The sequence below is a fragment of the Indicator indicator genome, chromosome 16 (assembly GCF_027791375.1).
Source record: "Indicator indicator isolate 239-I01 chromosome 16, UM_Iind_1.1, whole genome shotgun sequence".
Classification (NCBI taxonomy): Eukaryota; Metazoa; Chordata; class Aves; order Piciformes; family Indicatoridae; genus Indicator; species Indicator indicator.
The window spans coordinates 605,323-624,028 of NC_072025.1; the positions used below are offsets into that span (position 1 = coordinate 605,323).

The following is an 18,706-nucleotide window of genomic DNA, read 5'->3' on the forward strand; positions in this document are numbered from 1 at the left end:
ACCTAATCCCTAACCCCTCCTGACAACTAAACTGGTTCCAAGTGCTACATCCAAGCTTTTTTTTGTACACCTCCAGGGATGATGACTCCACCACCACCCTGGGCAGCACATCCATGGCCAATTACTCTTTTCTGGGAAGAACTTTCTCTCACCTCCAGCCTGAAGTTCCCCCGCACAGCTTGAGACTGTGTCCTCTTGTTCTGTGGCTGGTTGCCTGGGAGAATAGCCCACCCCCACACTGGCTGCAACCTTAGGGGGTAGGTCCCCTTCAGGGAGCTATAGAGACCTGGTGGTCTGCCCAGAGCATGCTCTTCCCTAACACCCGCTGCCGTCACTAACTTGCTGTGGTACTGATACAAGCGCGAGGGCACATAAAAAAATGAATGCAGGAGTAGTACAGGGTGTAGGTTAGTGGGAGGAGGGAGGAGGTGGAGAAGATAAAGAGAATAAGGACACTAGGATGGAAGAGGAATAAAGAAATAATGATAGAATGAAAAGGGTGGGAGTCGGTGGAAAGTAAATCAGACTCAAGCGTAAATGAAATGGGTGAGAGATAGATGAAAGAGAAAGAAAAATAGGATGGATAGAGAAGAAATGAAGAGGGAAGGTATAAAAAACTTAAATGAAAGATGAAGGTCAATAACAATTAAATGAAAAGAGGAAGAGGAAATATGAATGAAAATGAACTATGAATGAAATCAGACTTAAAACTGAAATATGAAGTAAAAAAAAGACACTGAAATATGAATGTAAAATATAAATGTAAAATGAAATATGACGGTAAAAAACAGTAAAATGAAATATGAATGTAAAAAAAATTAACCTGAAAGCGCGAATGTAAAAAAATTAAAATGAAATATGAATGGAAATAACAGTAAAGAAATATGTAAGGTTAAAAGAAAATATATTAAATATATTAATTTAAATAATAGAAAAGTGAATATGGAAGGTAAAAAAACTCAAAATGAAATAGGAATGTAAATCAAATTAAACTAAAGATGAAGGTAAAAAAATAAAACTGAAGAGGAAATGTTTAAATATAATGAAAATGACATATGAAAGTTAAAAAAACTGAAAATGCAATATGAAAGTCGAATATAAGGAAAAAAAATGAAGATGAGGGGAAATATAATGAAAAGGAAATAGGAAAGTAAAATAAGGAAAATGAAAAAAGGAAGTGAAAAATAAGTAAAAGGAAAGACTAAAGTAAAAATAAGAAAAATGATAGAAGATAGGAAAATATATATACAAAGGAAATATGAGGGTAAATTAAATAAAAATGAGAGAAGAAAGGACCAAAAATAAAAATCTATAAGAAAGTAAAAAAAAATAAAAATAAAGATGCCGGTAAAATAACGAAACGGAGGTAAAAAAGACCAAACATTCCAACTGTCTACCAGAAGGCAACACACCTAAAACTGCTCTCTGCCCGTCCCACATCTCCCTCTTGGCTCCCTCCTGCTCTCTCCCTGCCCCACACCTCCCTCCTGCTCTCTGCCCGTCCCACATCTCCCTCCTGGCTCCCTCCTGCTCTCTCCCTGCCCCACACCTCCTTCCTGCTCTCTGCCCGTCCCACATCTCCCTCCTGGCTCCCTCCTGTTCTCTCTGCAGAGCTGCACTGGCACTGCCCATGATGTGAGGGCACTCACACAATCCCCAGCCCAGGGGCTCAGTGCTTCCACCACCACTCAGCTATCAGCAGCCACAGCTCAGGTCTCAGGAGGAGGTCTCTAAGGTTGCTGTGAGCCTGGCAGGGACTTGATGCTCCTTCACAAGAGCCTCTTACCTTGTCCTGTCAAACTCCAGCAGCTTGTCTTTGTGCTTCACAGCCAGCTCCAGGCCTGCCTTCAGCCTTGCTTCCTCCCGAGGCAGTAAGTCCTTGCTTCTGGCATCCACATTCCCTGAGCTCTCAGCACCTGAGAGGAAAAAAAAAACAAATCACAGCTCCACACTCAGCTGTTTAAAGCCCAGCCTTGGTGGGCCTGGCTGCAAGAAATGTCCCCCAAACCAGATGCTACCCAGAGAACTAACAGCACAATTTCACAGCAGGGTCAGCACCTTTCCAAAGCAGGTCCAAGCCCCATTTCTCCCTCGAGCTCTTTTGCCGGATTCCTTCCTCCAAAGAGCATGAAGCAGTGAAATGACAGAGTGACCACATCCAGCAGTGCTCAGAGAGAAGGTCACAGGCTCCCAGGATGCTAGGGGTTGGAAGGGACCTCTGGAGATCTTCCAGTCCAACCCCCTGCCAGAGCAGGAGCATAGAACCCAGCACAGGTCACACAGGAACACATCCAGACAGGGCTGCAAAGGCTCCAGAGAAGGACACTCCACAACCTCTCTGGGCAGCCTGCTCCAGGGCTCTGGGACTCTCACAGTGCAGAAGTTTCTCCTCCTGTTGAGGTGGAACCTCCTGTGCTGCAGTTTCCATCCATTGCTCCTTGTCCTATCCCAGGGCACAGTGAGCAGAGGCTGTCCTTGTCCCTTCCCTCCTGACCCCCAGCCCTCAGCTATTGACAGACATTGATCAGATCCCTCTCAGCCTTCTCCTCTGCAGACTAAACAGCCCCAGGGCTCTCAGAAGTTCCTCCTCATGTCTTGGTCTTTGATTCTCCTTCACTCTACCCTAACAATGTAAGCAATCCAAACCACTCCCATCACCAACCACAGGCCTTGAGTCTCCTCCCAAAAGCCTCAGCATTGTCACCTTCACAAAGAGACTCTTGGTCACACCAGAGGGCTGGCAATGCCCAGCTAGGCACAGAAGCAGCCTCCAGCCTGCTGCTGGACAGGCCTCTTGCAAAGGAGATCCTCCCCAGGACGCTGCAGCCCAGCTGCTGTTAGGGATGGGGACATCTATTCTCAGCAAGCGCCATCCAAAGGGACCTGGGCAGGCTGCAGAGCTGGGCCCATGACAACCTCCCAAGGTTCAAGAAGATCAAGGGCAAGGTCCTGCAGCTGGGTCAGGGCAATCCCAGGCACTGATAGAGGCTGGGCAGGGACTGGCTGGAGAGCAGCTCTGGAGAAAAGGCCTTGGGGTGCTGGTGGAGGAGAAGCTCAGCAGGAGCCAGCAGTGAGCACTTGCAGCCCAGAGAGCCAAGCAGAGCCTGGGCTGCATCCAGAGAAGTGTGGCCAGCAGGGCCAGGGAGGGGATTCTCCCCCTCTGCTCCACTCTGCTCAGACCACAACTGGAGCTCTGGGTCCAGTTCTGGAGCCTCTCTTCCAGGAAGGCTCTGGAGGTGCTGGAAGGTGTCCAGAGAAGGGCCACGAGGAGGAGCAGAGGGCTGGAGCTGCTCTGCTCTGGAGACAGCCTGAGAGAGTTGGGGTTGTGCAGCGTGGAGAGGAGAAGGCTCCCAGGAGACCTTCTGGTGGCCTGCCAGGATCTTGGGGGGGCTGCAAGAAAGCTGGGGAGGGACTTCTGAGGGTGTGAGGGAGTGATAGGACTGGGGGGGATGGAGCAAAACTAGAAGTGGGGAGATTGAGATTGGATGTTGGGAAGAAATTCTTGCCCATGAGGGTGGTGAGAGACTGGCAGAGGTTGCCCAGGGAGGTGGTGGAAGCCTCATCCCTGGAGGTTTTTGCAGCCAGGCTGGAGGTGGCTGTGAGCAACCTGCTGTGGTGTGAGGTGTCCCTGCCCATGGCAGGGGGGTTGGAACTGGATGAGCCTTGGGGTCCCTTCCAGCCCTCACAATTCTCTGATTCTATGATTCTCTCTCTTCCTCTTCCTGGCAAGAGGCCAAGCAACCAAGCCAAAGGGCACAACAAGAAAGGTCTGACCAAAGCCAGAGTGGAACAGACCCCTGAACTTCACAGAAGACACCACTCAGGTGAGCACCTTCGTATGGGGGGAACCAAGAAGCCCTGTGGTTGATGCTCCCCAGTTCTTACCCTCCCAGGACAAAGCTCTAACCACATTCCAGCAGCTGCAGGGATAGTGCACACAGCAAGACCCGGCAGGGGCAGAAAGGAAGAGCGAAGAAAACAGGGAAGAAAAGGGGATCCTGAAGCACAGGAGGATCTCTAAGGGAAAGATCCCAGGCCCACTGTGATCAGCTGCTGCTCCCAAGGATTTCCAGGACCTCCTAAGAGCTCTGTAGAGCACCCAGAGCAGACACTTCCCCAGCTCTTCAGCAGAGTGCACTCTCCAGCCAGGACCCCCATGTGACCTTAGCTGCACTTGAGCTGAAGCCACACAGCCCCACCATGCCCTGGGCTTGGCTGGCAGGCTCTGACACTGCCTTTTGCTTTCCTTGCTTCTGCTCCTGCTTTGAGCTCTCAGGAGAAGTGTCAGACAACAAGAGGCACCAGGAAACACTAACCACCACCACCAGCACCACCAGCAGCAGCTCTCCAGCTGCCCAGCAGACAGCAGAACCTCGGCTTCCACAGCACACACTCTAGATAAAGCAATGAGTTCTCCAGGGGACACCAATGTGCCCTTCTGGACAAGAATTCTGCCAGTGGCATCCTGGGGGGCATCCAGAAGAGTGTGGCCAGCAGGTCCAGGGAGATTCTCTTCCTGCTCTGCTCTGCCCTGGTGAAGCCACATCTGGAATACTGTGTCCAGTTCTGGGCTCCCCTGTTTAAGAGGGACTGGAGAGGGCACAGCAAAGGGCTGCAGAGCTGCTGAGGGACCTGGAACAGCCCTGTGAGGAGCAGAGGCTGAGAGCCCTGGGGGTGTTTAGGCTGGAGAGGAGCAGCCTGAGGGGGATCTGATCAATGCTGATCAATACTTCAAGGAGGGTGTCAGCAGGATGGGACCAGGCTTTGGGCAGTGGTGCCCAGGGACAGGACGAGGGGCAATGGGCACAGAGTGGAACATCAGAAGTTCATCTGAACAGGAGGAGAAACTTCTGTAAGTGAAGGGTGAGGAGCCCTGGAGCAGGCTGCCCAGAGATGGTGGAGTCTCCATCTCTGGAGACATTCAAAACCTGTCTGGATGTGTTCTGTGTGACCTGCCCTGCCCCTGCCTTGGCAGGGGGGTTGGACTGGGTGATCTGCAGAGGTCCCTTCCAAGCCCTACCTTTGTGGTTCTGTAACCAGTGGGATTCATCACCCCACAGCTGTGTAACTGCTGCTGACCTGCCATGAGCTTCTTCAGCAGCTTCTGGCTCTTGTTGGAGTCCCGCTGGAGAATGTCCTGCTCCTCCTTAGTGCACACCTAAGGGAGAAGCAGCAAATGAGGTCTTAAGAAGGGCACCACAGGCCTGAGCAGCTTCAGAGAAGTGGCCAACAAGCTGTTCAAAATGGCCACAGGAAGGGTTAGAAGGGACCTCTGAAGCTCATCAAATCCAACCCCCTGACACAGCAGGATCACCCAGGTCATGTCACACCCAGGGGAATGCACCCAGACAGGGCTGGAAAGCCTCCAGAGGAGAGCAGACTCCAGAGCCAGGCCAGGATCCAGAGGAGCAGAGCAGACTCCAGAGCCAGGCCAGGTTGTTCCCTGGCCATCTTTGGAGCCTGGAAAGCTGTGGTGCTGCAGGCTCCCCTGGCAGGCCAAGGGCAGCAGGTGGTGGCAGGGAGGTGGCAGGGAGGTGGCAGGGTGGTGGCAGGGCGGTGGCAGCCCAGTGGGGAGCGGCTGAGTACTGACCAGAGCGCCGCAGAAGAGGCAGGGCCCAGAGCCCTCCTGCTGGCAGACGATGCGGCCGCAGAGCAGGCAGTTGTTGAGCAGCCTGTGGCGCTGGGCCAAGCACTCGCAGGGATGCCTGCCCGGGAGCAGCACTGCCAGCCGGTCCTGGCCCTCCCTGCTGTACAGGCTGACGAACTTGGCCTTCCTCCTGCAGCTGCTGCTGCTGCTGCCAGCACCACCGAGCCCCATGCCGCTCTCCTGCGCCTGGTGAGCACACAGACAGACACACAGACAGACACACAGACAGGTTAGCACTGCAGCTAAGAGCCAGCACCCAGCCCTGGGCAGGCCCAGGAAGCCTCCCTCTGCCTGCCTGCAGTGGAATCACACAGTCACAGAATGGCAGGGGCTGGAAGGGACCTCCAAAGATCATCCAGTCCAAGCCCCACGCCAGAGCAGGGTCACCCAGGAACACATCCAGGTGCAGCTGGAAGCTCTCCTGAGAAAGAGATTCCACAACCTCTCTGGGCAGTCTGCTCCAGACCTCCAGCACCCTCACAGTAAGAAAGTTTTGCCTTCTGTTCCCATGGCACCTCCTCTGCTCCAGTTTGCCCCCAGTGCCCCTTGGACATCCCTGAGCAGAGCCTGGCTCTGTCCTCCCCTCACCGCCCTGCACATCTTTATCAGCAGGAAACAGGTCACCCCGCAGGCTCCTCTGCTCCAAGCCCCAGCTCCCTCAGCCTGTCCCCAGAGGGAAATGTTCCACTCCCACACCGCAGTCCAACAGAAGCACAAGCTTAGGTCTGCCAGACAAGGTCCAAGCAATCCAAACAAAGCAAGGCCATAAAGATGTTGCTGAGCCAGCTGCTGCTTGCTGGGCCTGCTCAGGTCTGTGTGGCAGGATGCTGTAAGTCCTCCAGACCTGCAGTGACAGCTCAGGGGTGTTCAACAGCTTCACACAGCAGCTCAGCTCCTCCCTGAGTGCTTTTTTAATCCAGAGTTATTCATAGAATGGGTCAGATTGGAAGGAACCTTCCAACCTACTGCAGACACAAACACACACAATCATAGAATTGTTTGGGCTGGAGAAGACCTCCAAGCTCACCCAGTCCAACCAGCAACCCAGCCCCACCATGGCCACAAAACCATGGCCCCAGCTGCCATGGCCACAGGGTTCTGGAGCACCTCCAGGGACGGGGACTCCCCTGGCACAATTTCAGGACATTTCCTCTCCTTCTATCATCTGAGACTAGGGAGCAGAGCCCAACCCCCAGCTCACTGCAGCCTCCTCTCAGGGAGCTGTAGAGAGCAACAAGGTCTCCCCTCAGCCTCCTCTTCTCCACACCAAACCCCCCCAGCTCCCTCAGCTGCTCCTCCCCAGCCCTGCTCTCCAGACCTTCCCCACCTTGTTGCCCTTCTCTGGACCTGCCCCAGACCCTCAGTGCCCTTGGAGTGAGGACCCCAAAACTCAACCCAGCACTCAGGGTGCAGCTTCGTTCCTCTCACTCTCACAGTATTCACCCCACAAATACAGTGGGGGTTGGAGCAGGGCCCATCTCAGCCCAGTCACCCCCTCACTGCCCCCAGGTGAGCACACTGCTTGCTGGGGGGGGGGCCCCACACTCACCTTGGCGAGATCAAGGGGGGTCTTCACTTCCTCCCCCTGGGCGCTGGGCTCAGTGTACGCAGGCAGCTCCTGCTTGTTCCGCCCCTTGCGCTTGGCCTTCTTTGCCTGCTCTGCAGCCCGAGGCACCTCTGCTGTCTCTGCAAGGGAGGGGGCATGGAGCAGGCTGAGGAACACAGCCCTCAGCTGTTACTTAGGGCTTGGAGAGGGGCCGTGAGCTGTCACAGTGAGCAGAAACAGACCCATACATGGGCACACATGGCATGTGAGTGTCCATCCACAGAGCAAGGAGCTGGGCTGAGGCTTTAACCAGAAATCAGAGGCTTTAAAAGAAAGCAGCCCTGCAGAAAAGGACTTGAGAGTGCTGATGGATGAGAAGATGGACAGGAACAGGCAGTGTGAGCTTGCAGCACAGAAGGCCAAGGGCAGCCTGGGCTTCACCCAAAGCAATGTGGCCAGAGATGGAGAGAGAGGATCCTGCCCCTCTGCTCTGCTCTGGTGAGACCTCACCTGGAGTACTGCATCCAGTTCTGGAGCCCTCAATACAGGAAGGACATAGGCCTGATGGAGGGGGTCCAGAGGAGGCCACGAAAATGCTCAGGGGGCTGGAGCACCTTTGTTACAAGGACAGGCTGAGGAAACTGGGGGTGTTCAGGCTGGAGAAGGCTCCAGGGAGACCTAATAGCAGCCTGACAGTACCAGAAGGGAGCTACAAGCAGGCTGCAAAGGAAGTGTTCCCAAAGGCCTGCAGGGACAGGGACAGAAGCAGTGGCTTCAAACTAGAGCAGAGCTATCTACAGCAGATTGAGATTGGAAGTGAGGAAAAAGTTCTGCACCAGGAGGCTGCTGGAACTCTGCAACAGGTTGCCCAGGGAGGTGGTTGAGGCTTCATCCCTGGAGATACTGAAGGTGAGGCTGGACAGGGCTCTGGGTAACCAGACTGCAGAAAGGGTTGGACTGGATGACCTTTGGAGGTCCCTCCCAACCCAGACCATTGTGTGACCCCTCCCTTCCCACAGCACTGACCCTCCTTTTTCCAGCAGACAGGCAGAGGCTGGGCTGGCAGCTGGGAGGCCTGGCGCCAGCGGGTCATCAGCTCCTCCACAAAATGACTCTTCCTGCCCTCGGTGCCCTGCAGCAGGTCCACCACGTACTCCCGGATCTCCTCCTCGTCTGTTATGGACAGGATGTACCTGCAAGGGGGAAGGAGAGAAGTGTGTAAGGAAGCTTGTGTTGTGAGGAAAGCAAGGGTCTCATCACAGGCAGACAGCTCGTGTGGCCTCCTCAGAGCAGGTTTCTGCAGAGAGCATGGGCAGGAAGGGGGTTAGGAGTCAGCTTTTGAGACAGGCAGTTGGGGAAGTCACTTGTGGGACTGAATGTAACAGAATGAGTCATGGACTCACAGAATGGGTTGGCTTGGGTTGGAAGGGACCTCAAAGATCAACCACTTCCAACCCACTGCCATGGGCTGGGACACCTCCCACCAGCCCAGGCTGCTCAAGGCCTCATCCAGCCTGGCCTTCAACACCTCCAGGCAGGAGGCAGCCACAGCCTCCCTGGGCAACCTGTGCCAGTGTCTCCCCACCCTCACTGCCAACAATTTCTTCCTCATCTCCACTCTCAATCTCCCCTCTCCCAGCTCAAAGCCACTGTCTGTCTTGGCACTCCCAGTCCTTGTGAAAAATCCTTCCCCAGCTCTCCTGGAGCTCCTTCAGGTACTGAAAGGCTGCTCTGCGGTTTCCCTGGAGCCTTCTCCAGGCTGAACAGCCCAAACTCTCCCAGCCTGTTCCCACAGCAGAGGTTCTCCAGCCCTTTGATGACCTTTGTGGCCTCCTCTGGACCCTCTCCAGCACCTCCATGTCCTCCTTAATATCTCTGCTCTTCGTCCTCTTGCTACAAACCCATGTGAAAACTCTCTCTCTCTCTGCTCCAGAGCTGAGTGACATCCTGCCCGACCCTCTGCCAAGCCCTGAAAAAAAACAAACACTGAGACTCGGCTTCCTACCAGGCCACGTAAAACATCCAACCACGAACCATCAAGCTCCTGCTTAAACTCCAGGAGAGAGCAGTGCACCCTTCCTCTGCTACCCACAGGGCCCCCACATCCCTCCCCACCACTTTCTGCCGCCGAGCTCCTCAGGGGCACCCACCCGAGGAACCACCCAGGGCGCAGCCCCCAAGATCTGCTCCGAGCACATCACCTTCCCCCTCGGACAGGCCGAGGGGCCCAGACACCGCGGGACAAGAAGGGAAGGACTCGCTGAGCCCCGGCGGAGAGCCTGCACCGCGGGACACGAAGGGAAGGACTCGCTGAGCCCCGGCGGAGAGCCTGCACCGCGGGACACGAAGGGAAGGACTCGCTGAGCCCCGGCGGAGAGCCTGCACCGCGGGACACGAAGGGAAGGACTCGCTGAGCCCCGGCGGAGAGCCTGCACCGCGGGACACGAAGGGAAGGACTCGCTGAGCCCCGGCGGAGAGCCTGCACCGCGAGACACGAAGGGAAGGACTCGCTGAGCCCCGGCGGAGGCCCCGCTGCGGCTCCTGCCCGCGTCCCCGGCCCCGCTCACCTCACCACCTCCTCGCCCACGTCCAGCCCGAAGTCGCCGCGCAGGTGCTGCACGCACCAGGCCAGCAGTGCGTTGGGCGCCGCCATGGCCGCGCGGGGGAAGGGAGAGGGCTGCGCACCGCCCCGCGCGCTCCGCTCCCCCCGGAACCGCGGCCGCCGCAGCACCGTTCCGAGCGCCGGGTGCCCAGCGGGCAGCTCACACACCGCCCCGGGGCTGAAGGCCAGCAGAGCGGCTGCTGTCCCCGCTTCGGTGCTGAGAACGTGGGGCAAGGCTATGGGGCGCCGGCAGCAGCCGTGCCTCCGCCGAGCACACCCCCAGGCTGAGTGTGACACGGCGAGGAGGTGCTCCAAGCTGTCTTCGACTGCCCAGCCTGTGGGCAAGGGGCGAGGGCTCAGAATCGCAGAATCACAGAAACATTCCGGTTGGAAAAGACCCTCAGGGTCACCAAGTCCAACCGATAATCCTACTCTACAACGTTCACCCCTAAACCACATATCCCCGAGCACCACATCCAAACCACCTCTGAACACGTCCAGGGCTCAGCCACCTCCCTGGGCAGCACATTCCAAGGGCTCCGTTAGGACAGGGCTGACCCTCCCCACTCGGGCTGCACCCAGCCTGGCACAGCAAGGAGTGCTGACCTCCGTCGGGCAGGGACCGCAGTCCCCTGCCCTCGGCTGGGCTGGGTCGTTTCCCCGGAGTGCTGCCTGCACCTTCCTCTGCTCCTCCCACGACCTGACCTTGTCTGCAGGGTGCTTCACACGAAGCTTTTCTGACCCACTGGCAGATTTGCTGCGTCCCTGAACCTCTTCGTGGCCACCACACATACCTAGAATCATAGAACTGTTTTGGTTTGAAAAGGCCTCCAAGCCCATCCAATCCAACCATCAGCCCCACCCCACCATGGCCACCAAGCCATGGCCTCAGGTGCCATAGCCACACCTTACTTGAACACCATGGGGACTCCACCACCTCCCTGGGCAGCTTCGTCCAATGCCAGACCACTCCTGCAGCAAAGAAATTGTTTCTGTTGAGGCCATTTCCTCTCACTCTATCACCTGACACTAAAAAGGAAGACTCTGGAGTAGGGAGGTGACAGAGCCCCAGTGAAGCAACCCCCAGCTCTGACCCTGCTCCCCTCCTTTCACTCAAGCTTAGGAAACTCCTGTGGAGCCCATTCTGCTCACACTCACACTCAGAAAACTCCACCTGAGCCAAAGGCCAGAGGTGATATAAAGAAGAAATGAGGCTCACCACTCCATGGCAGGCTCATGGGGAGAGGAGGGAGCGTTTAGGGTGTTGTAGTCCACTGTAAAACCCCAAAACCACATCCCAAACACAGTCTGAGCCCCATGGAGAAGGATCTGGCAGTCCTGGTAGGCAGCAAGTTCTGCAATGTGCCCTGGGGGCCAAGAAGGCCAAGGGGGCCCTGGGCTGCATTCAGAGGAGTGTGGCCAGCAGGGCCAGGGAGGTTCTCCTCCCCCTCTGCTCTGCCCTGCTGAGACCTCCCCTGGAATATTGCATCCAGCTCTGGGCTCCCCAGTTCAGGAGGGACAGGGATCTGCTGGAGAGAGTCCAAGGGAGGCTCCAAGGCTGCTGAAGGGCCTGGAGCAGTGCCTGGGGAGGAGAGGCTGAGAGCCCTGGGGCTGTTTAGTCTGGAGAGGAGAAGGCTGAGAGGGATCTGATCAATGTCTGTCAATAGCTGAGGGCTGGGGGTCAGGAGGGAAGGGACAGGGACAGCCTCTGCTCACTGTGCCCTGGGATAGGACAAGGAGCAATGGATGGAAACTGCAGCACAGGAGGTTCCACCTCAACAGGAGGAGGAACTTCTTGAGTGTGAGAGTCCCAGAGCCCTGGAGCAGGCTGCCCAGAGAGGTTGTGGAGTCTCCTTCTCTGGAGCCTTTGCAGCCCTGTCTGGATGTGTTCCTGTGTGACCTGTGCTGGGTTCTATGCTCCTGCTCTGGCAGGGAGCTTGGACTGGAAGATCTCCAGAGGTCCCTCCCAACCCCTAACATCCTGGGAGCTATCTGACACATGCCAGGCACCACAGCATGGAGGGGGGTGGACAATTACACCTTCATTTGAAGTAAGGCAGCACTAAAAGCCACATCAGGATAAACATCAAGAGCTAGAGGGAGCAGCAGCAGCTGGAAAGGAGAGAATATGTCCTGGACCAACACTGCTGAGGCATTGGGCGCCCTGGAGTGGCAGATGTGGCTTCTTAGGAGAAACACCCCTGCAAAGGGAGATGTCTCCAGCAGCTGCCATACCCCCAGCTGCCCACACACTTCACATCCTGTTGACATAAGGCCACGAAGCAGCCTCACATGAGTGGTTGTGATGCAGTTTGTCATAACACAACCCTCTCCTGAAGCTGGGGGAGCCCAGCCCCCTCCCTGCACACTGCTCACCTCCATTTTCCTGCATCAAGGAACATCAGACAGAGATCCAGGCACAGCCTGGAGGCAGGAGGTCACAGGTGGTCCTGTCCCAGCACTACCAGTGGCTGCACTCCATGCTGGACTGAGCTCCTGAGCTGCCTCAGTGTCCCTCCTGGACCTTGCTCCCTGGAACCCTAGGCCTTGTTCCTGGGAACCTAGGCTTTGCTCTCTGGGGATCTGGGCCTTGCTCCCTGGCAACCTGTTCCTTGTTCCTCAGGGACGTGTGATTCCCACTGGCACTGCCTGTCCCATCCCAATGCCCAGCCCTGCAGTGGGTTTGATCCAGGAGCAGATCTTGCTGGAAAATGCTGCAAAGAAAGAGAATTCCTTGGCCAGAGCAGTTATGGCAGTCTGTGCCCTTCCAGCTCACACCAAACCCGCCTGAACTCACACCGTGACTGCCAGCCCCTGCGGTGAGGAGCACGGCAGGGAGGGAGCAGCGGGCAGGCTGCTGCCATGGAGGGGACACTCCTGTGGCACCTTCCTGAGGGCAGCACCGGGGCCAAAAGGCTGAGCAGCCCGGGGAGGAAAGCAGGGGCAGGGGCTGCAGCCGGACAGCCTTGGGCCGCCCTCGGGTCGCCCTGTGTGTCCGGGACGGGGAACCGCTGAGGGGAGCTGGCTCGGGGGACCCGAGCTGAGGAGAGAGGGGTCAGGGGACCCGAGCTGAACAGAGCGGCGCTGAAGGGACCGAGCCCCGGTGGGAGTGGCGCTGAGAGGGGACCGAGCCCCGGTGGGAGTGGCGCTGAGAGGGGACCGAGCCCCGGTGGGAGTGGTACTGAAGGGGGACCGAGCCCCCGCGGGAGTGGTGCTGAAGGGACCGAGGCCGGTGAGAGCGGTGCTGAGAGGGGACCGAGCCCGGTGGGAGAAGCGCTGAGAGGGAACCGAGGCCGGTGGGAGCAGCTGAGGTCCGGTGCCAGTTGGCCGGCCGGGATCGTGCGGACGGAGGCGGACGGCGGCAGGAGCCACCGCAAAGGTGCTGGCCGGCCCGGGGCGGGGGTGGTCGGGGCACGGGGCATTGGACTCGGGGAGGGGTTCCCCGCTCCGCTCACCGCTGTCCCCCACGCAGTGCTGGTCTCCCGGGCTCCGCGGAAGGTGCTGGACTCCAGCGGCGTCAACGCGGGACCGTCGCCGGCCGCCAAGCGAGGTGACAGCGGGGCTCGGCCGGGCCGCTTCGGGCTCCCCTGCCGCCCTCCGATGCCCGCGGCGGGACTGACGGCCGCTGCCCCCGAAGGCACCGCTCCCCTGAACCCGGTGTGCGTCCATCCCGTCCTTGCCTGGCAGAGGGGCATCGGCGAGTTCCTGCAGAACGAGAACCGGGAGCCCGGTGGAGTGCAGGTGGGGAGCAGCGGGCTGCGGCCGGCCGCCAAGAAATAGGTGTCAGGGACCAGGGGATGGGCTGGGGGAAGCAATCCCGGTTCTGTGCACCCTCAGCCCCACCTGTCTGTCCTCAGCCTCATCTCTCTGCCCTCAGCCCCATCTCTCTGCCCTCAGCCCCATCTCTCAGCCCTAAGCCTCATCTGTCTGCCCTCAGCCTCATCTGTCTGCCCTCAGCCTTATCTCTCCGTCCTCAGCCTCATCTCTCTGCCCTCAGCCCCATCTCTCAGCCCTCAGCCCCATCTCTCTGCCCTCAGCCTCATCTCTCTGCCCTCAGCCCCATCTCTCTGCCCTCAGCCTCATCTCTCTGCCCTCAGCCTCATCTCTCAGCCCTCAGCCCCATCTCTCTGCCCTCAGCCTCATCTCTCTGTCCTCAGCCTCATCTCTCTGCCCTCAGCCCCATCTCTCTGCCCTCAGCCCCATCTCTCAGCCCTAAGCCTCATCTGTCTGCCCTCAGCCTCATCTCTCTGCCCTCAGCCTCATCTCTCTGCCCTCAGCCCCATCTCTCTGCCCTCAGCCTCATCTGTCTGCCCTCAGCCTCATCTCTCAGCCCTCAGCCTCATCTCTCAGCCCTCAGCCTCATCTCTCTGCCCTCAGCCTCATCTCTCAGCCCTCAGCCCCATCTCTCTGCCCTCAGCCTCATCTCTCAGCCCTCAGCCTCATCTCTCTGCCCTCAGCCTCATCTCTCAGCCCTCAGCCCCATCTCTCAGCCCTCAGCCTCATCTCTCAGCCCTAAGCCTCATCTCTCTGCCCTCAGCCTCATCTCTCAGCCCTCAGCCTCATCTGTCTGCCCTCAGCCTCATCTCTCAGCTCTCAGCCCCATCTCTCTGCCCTCAGCCTCATCTCTCAGCCCTCAGCCCCATCTGTCTGCCCTCAGCCCCATCTGTCTGCCCTCAGCCTCATCTCTCAGCCCTTAGCCTCATCTCTCAGCCCTCAGCCTCATCTCTCAGACTCATCTCTCAGCCCTCAGCCTCATCTCTCAGCCTCATCTCTCTGCCCTCAGCCTCATCTCTCAGCCTCATCTCTCTGCCCTCAGCCTCATCTCTCAGCCCCAGCCCCATCTCTCAGCCCTCAGCCTCATCTCTCTGCCCTCAGCCTCATCTCTCTGCCCTCAGCCTCATTTCTCAGCTCTCAGCCCCATCTCTCAGCTCTCAGCCCCATCTCTCTGCCCTCAGCCTCATCTCTCAGCCCTCAGCCTCATCTGTCTGCCCTCAGCCCCATCTGTCTGCCCTCAGCCTCATCTCTCAGCCCTTAGCCTCATCTCTCAGCCCTCAGCCTCATCTCTCAGCCCTCAGCCTCATCTCTCAGCCTCATCTCTCTGCCCTCAGCCTCATCTCTCTGCCCTCAGCCCCATCTCTCAGCCACAGTTGCTGTCTGCCCTGCCCTCACAGGGGTTTGCTCACCCTGAGCAGAGCAGTTGGTAGTGGAGGGCACTTCTCTGTGCTCAGCCATGCTTTGCATTTGCCATGATGCTATCTGGCCACCAGAGCTGCTTCACAGCACTTGAGGAAGCTGCTGGCAGCTCTGGAGTCACAGTCACAGAATGGCAGTGGTTGGAAGGGACCTCTGGAGAGCATCCAGTCCAGCCCCTTGCCAGAGCAGGGGCACCCAGGGCAGGGCACACAGGAACACAGTCAGGAGGACGTTGGAATCTCCCCAGAGAAGGAGACTCCACAACCTCTCTGGGCAGCCTGCTCCAGGACCCCAGCACCCTCACAGGGTGTTTGTTACCTTCACAACAAGCAGAGGGGCTCTGCCTGGCACTGCCACCCTTCTGGCACTGCAACACCTCTGACATGAGGAAAAGCTGAGAGCCCCTGGGGCTGTTGAGGCTGGAGAGGAGCAGCCTGAGGGGTGGGTGGGTGTCATCAGGATGGGAACAGGCTTTGGGCAGTGATGCCCAGGGACAGGACAAGGGGCAATGGGCACAGAGTGGAATATCAGAAGTCTGTCAATATCTGAGGGGTGGGTGTCAAGTGGAGGGGGCCAAGCTCTTTTGGCTGGTATAAGGAATAATGGATACAAACTAGAACAGGGAAGGTTTCACCTCAACATGAGAAGAAACTTCTTTACAGTGAGGGTGACAGAGCCCTGCAGCAGGCTGCCCAGAGAGGTTATGGAGTCTCCTTCTCCAGAGACCTTCCTGGCTCTGCAGGCCACACATCTTCTGATGCAGCCCAGGATCAGCTTTTGACAGCTCTGATGTCTTAAGGCACAGTCTGGGGCTAATTGTGGTTGTTTAGGGCACCCAACCAGGTGGAAAAGGCTTTGTTTAGCCTTTGGTAGAGTCACAGAATCATTCTGGTAGGAAAAGACCTTCAAGATGACTGAATTCAACCCTTCTGGATGTGTTCCTCTGTGATCTGCCCTAGGTGACTGTGGTGGTTTGAAACTGTCTTTTTAATTTTTTCCTTGCAAAGTTCAGAACAGAGAAAGTGAAAGAATGTAAATAAGTCACTATTGGGTGTAAGAAGGCAAAATAATGATTGTTCTAAACACTTCCATTGGGTAGATAGAAATGTTTAAGAACTATTACCCAAAACAAAGTGGGCACTCTGCACATTCTGCGTTCTGCAGTGGGGGCAGTTGCTGGGCTGTCTGGTTGCTGTTTCTTCTTCTCTTCTGGCTGAAGATAACACGTACTGACCTTGGCAGCTAAGTTAACAACTTTCTGCTTAACTAACTCTGCTTCTCTGTCCAGGGAGGTCTGGGGGGGAAGCTCCTGGGAGAGGGAGGCCCCTTTGGGAGGGTCCCCTTGCGGGGAAGCAAAGGGAGCTTGGTTGTGCTTTTCTGTTGATTATATATATATATATATTGTAAATGTTGTGAATTTTGTATATTTGTACATATTCATTGCATTTCTCTGCTTGTAAATACAGCCTTCATTTCCTTCCAGACTGAGCTAGCCTGGTTATTGTTGGGGGGGGAGGGGAATTTCAGCTCACACCGACACACTTTTTATTTTTTGGCGCCCAACGTGGGGCTCGATTGCTTGTATGATTTATTCCTGCTCAGATTAGGAAGCAAAATGAAGCTGTTTTGGATTTTGAGCAATTTTATTTCCTCTGTTACCAGTGTGATTGTCTACAGATGGGCTGTTTCCTGCCTGATAGACAAGATTGTGAGATATGTGGCATATAAGTCATTTCTTTGGGTTAAGAACAAGTTACTGAATGCTGGTGAATTCTGTTGTGGTCTTATTGGGCTTAGAAGATATGGTAACTCAACTATGAATCTGCTAGCAGACACATTTGAGTTTGTTACTCCTCTTACAACTACAGAGGGACTTTGGAACCAGTGGTACCCTAGATATCTTGTGCTAGCCTTAATTTTGTTGTTTCTTGGAATAATCATATGGCTGCTGATAGCACTGTGTCAAGAAAGACGTAAGGCTACTCACTCTTCCAACCTGCGTAGATGTAAGAGGAAACATAGAAAAGCTCTGAGAGGTTCGGAATTGGTTTCTGTTTCTTATTACGGTGACCAGGAAATCACAGTTCAGGTTTGTGAGAAAGCTGCCGATAGTTTGACTCAGAGCCAGCAGCAGTAGCTGCGGGACCTTTGCCAGAATCTGAGATAACAGACTCGGGTACACAGACAGACATAGTTACACAGACAGACTCGATTACACAGGCAGAGAGGGGTACACGGGCAGACAGGGGTACACAAACAGACACAGCTGTGCAGAGAGAAATGGATGCGCAGACAGACATAGTTACACAGAGAGAAATGGCTGCGCAGACAGACATAGCTGTGCAGGCAGACGCCATTAACGAGGCACAGTCTCCTCCTCCTCCCTCTGCTGCCCAGACGGACACAGCAGTGTCTGCAGGATCTCAAAGCACACCTCCTGCCAACCCTGCACAGACTCCCTCTGCTCCTGCTAACCCTGCACAAAATTCCTCTACTCCTTCCAACTCTGCTGTGAATGTGAAAGCCAATCCAGTGAATTTGGTGGCCACTGTAAGCAGAAAGTGTAAAGGAGCTGCAGGAGGAGATGCAGATGCTGCAGGAGATGGTGCAGATGGAGATGAGGGTCCTTCTACTCAGGGTCCCTCTGTTAAGAAAGATCCTTTTGGTGAGGAAGAGAAGGTTAGCCTTAAAACTCTGGCAGACCTCTTGAGACCCCACATGGATGATGGAGATGTAGGTCAGGATGTAGACCCTGCTGAATTAGCAACTGCTGGTAGTGCCTCTGAACTCAAGGAAATTCAACGGAGGATTACAACAGGATTATGGGGACAGCGACCGCAGGATGATGATGATGATGATGATGAGGATGACATACAGTCAGCTAATGCACCCAGACAGGAAATTAGACATGTGAGGAAGGATTACATCAGAGGAGATAATGAGCCAGTCCTGTCTTGGCTAGCCAGGTGTTTTGATATGGGAGCCCCAGCATTGGTGGTAGGTGACAAGTCGGCCTCTCAGTTGGGGATGCTCTCAAAGGATACTGGCATAGACAGGCACCTAGGCAAGTGCATTGGTAAAGCTTCTCTGTGGGCACGCCTCCTACTGGCAGTCTCGCTGAGGTACCCCAGCAGAGATGATTTACCATGGAACCCTAAGCCTTGGACCACAATAGCTGAGGGAATAAAGCATCTGAGAGAATTTGCTGTGAGAGAAATAATGTATGGAGATCATAAGACTCTGAATCCTGATGAAATTCCTGTTGGAACAGGCCTTGCCAAAAAGCTCATTAAGCTTGCTCCTCCTAATTATGCTACTATTCTGGCAAGCAGGATTGTGGCAAGAAATTATGGTGGAGTGCCTCCCACTGTTGGCCATTTCACTGACCAAATGAGGCAATTGGAGGATAGTCTCACACGTACTTCTTTGGTTTCAGCCACTGAAGCTCTGTCTGGAAAGATGGAGAATTGCATGAAAGAGCTGAAGGAGAAACTTAAAACCTCCATATCCAACTTGATGAAGGGGGATGATTCTAATTCCTCTTCCTCCAGATGGATACAAGTTTCAGCTGTTAGGAACAGACGTGCTCCAAGAAGGCCATTCCAGAATAGGTCAAACCAAAACAGACAGCAGAGGCAATCACGTGGCAGTATCTGGATAACTCTGCGTGATCAGTTTGGTGAGAACATGAACAGATGGGATGGTCAACCAACTTCTG

General features: G+C 55.7%; 1 protein-coding gene across 1 annotated transcript in view; it reads right to left on the minus strand.

The window, feature by feature from the left end:
* The window catches only part of TRIP4 (thyroid hormone receptor interactor 4), a 33,104-nt gene extending 23,258 nt beyond the window's left edge, over window positions 1-9,846 (minus strand). The window contains exons 1-6 of the mRNA XM_054388105.1: window positions 9,761-9,846; window positions 8,220-8,386; window positions 7,197-7,333; window positions 5,591-5,833; window positions 5,080-5,158; window positions 1,787-1,916 (exon numbers count right to left, since the gene is read on the minus strand). Of these exons, the coding sequence (XP_054244080.1) occupies window positions 1,787-1,916; window positions 5,080-5,158; window positions 5,591-5,833; window positions 7,197-7,333; window positions 8,220-8,386; window positions 9,761-9,846 (842 nt within the window). The remainder of the gene's footprint in view (window positions 1-1,786; window positions 1,917-5,079; window positions 5,159-5,590; window positions 5,834-7,196; window positions 7,334-8,219; window positions 8,387-9,760) is intronic.
* Window positions 9,847-18,706: the final 8,860 nt, after the last annotated feature.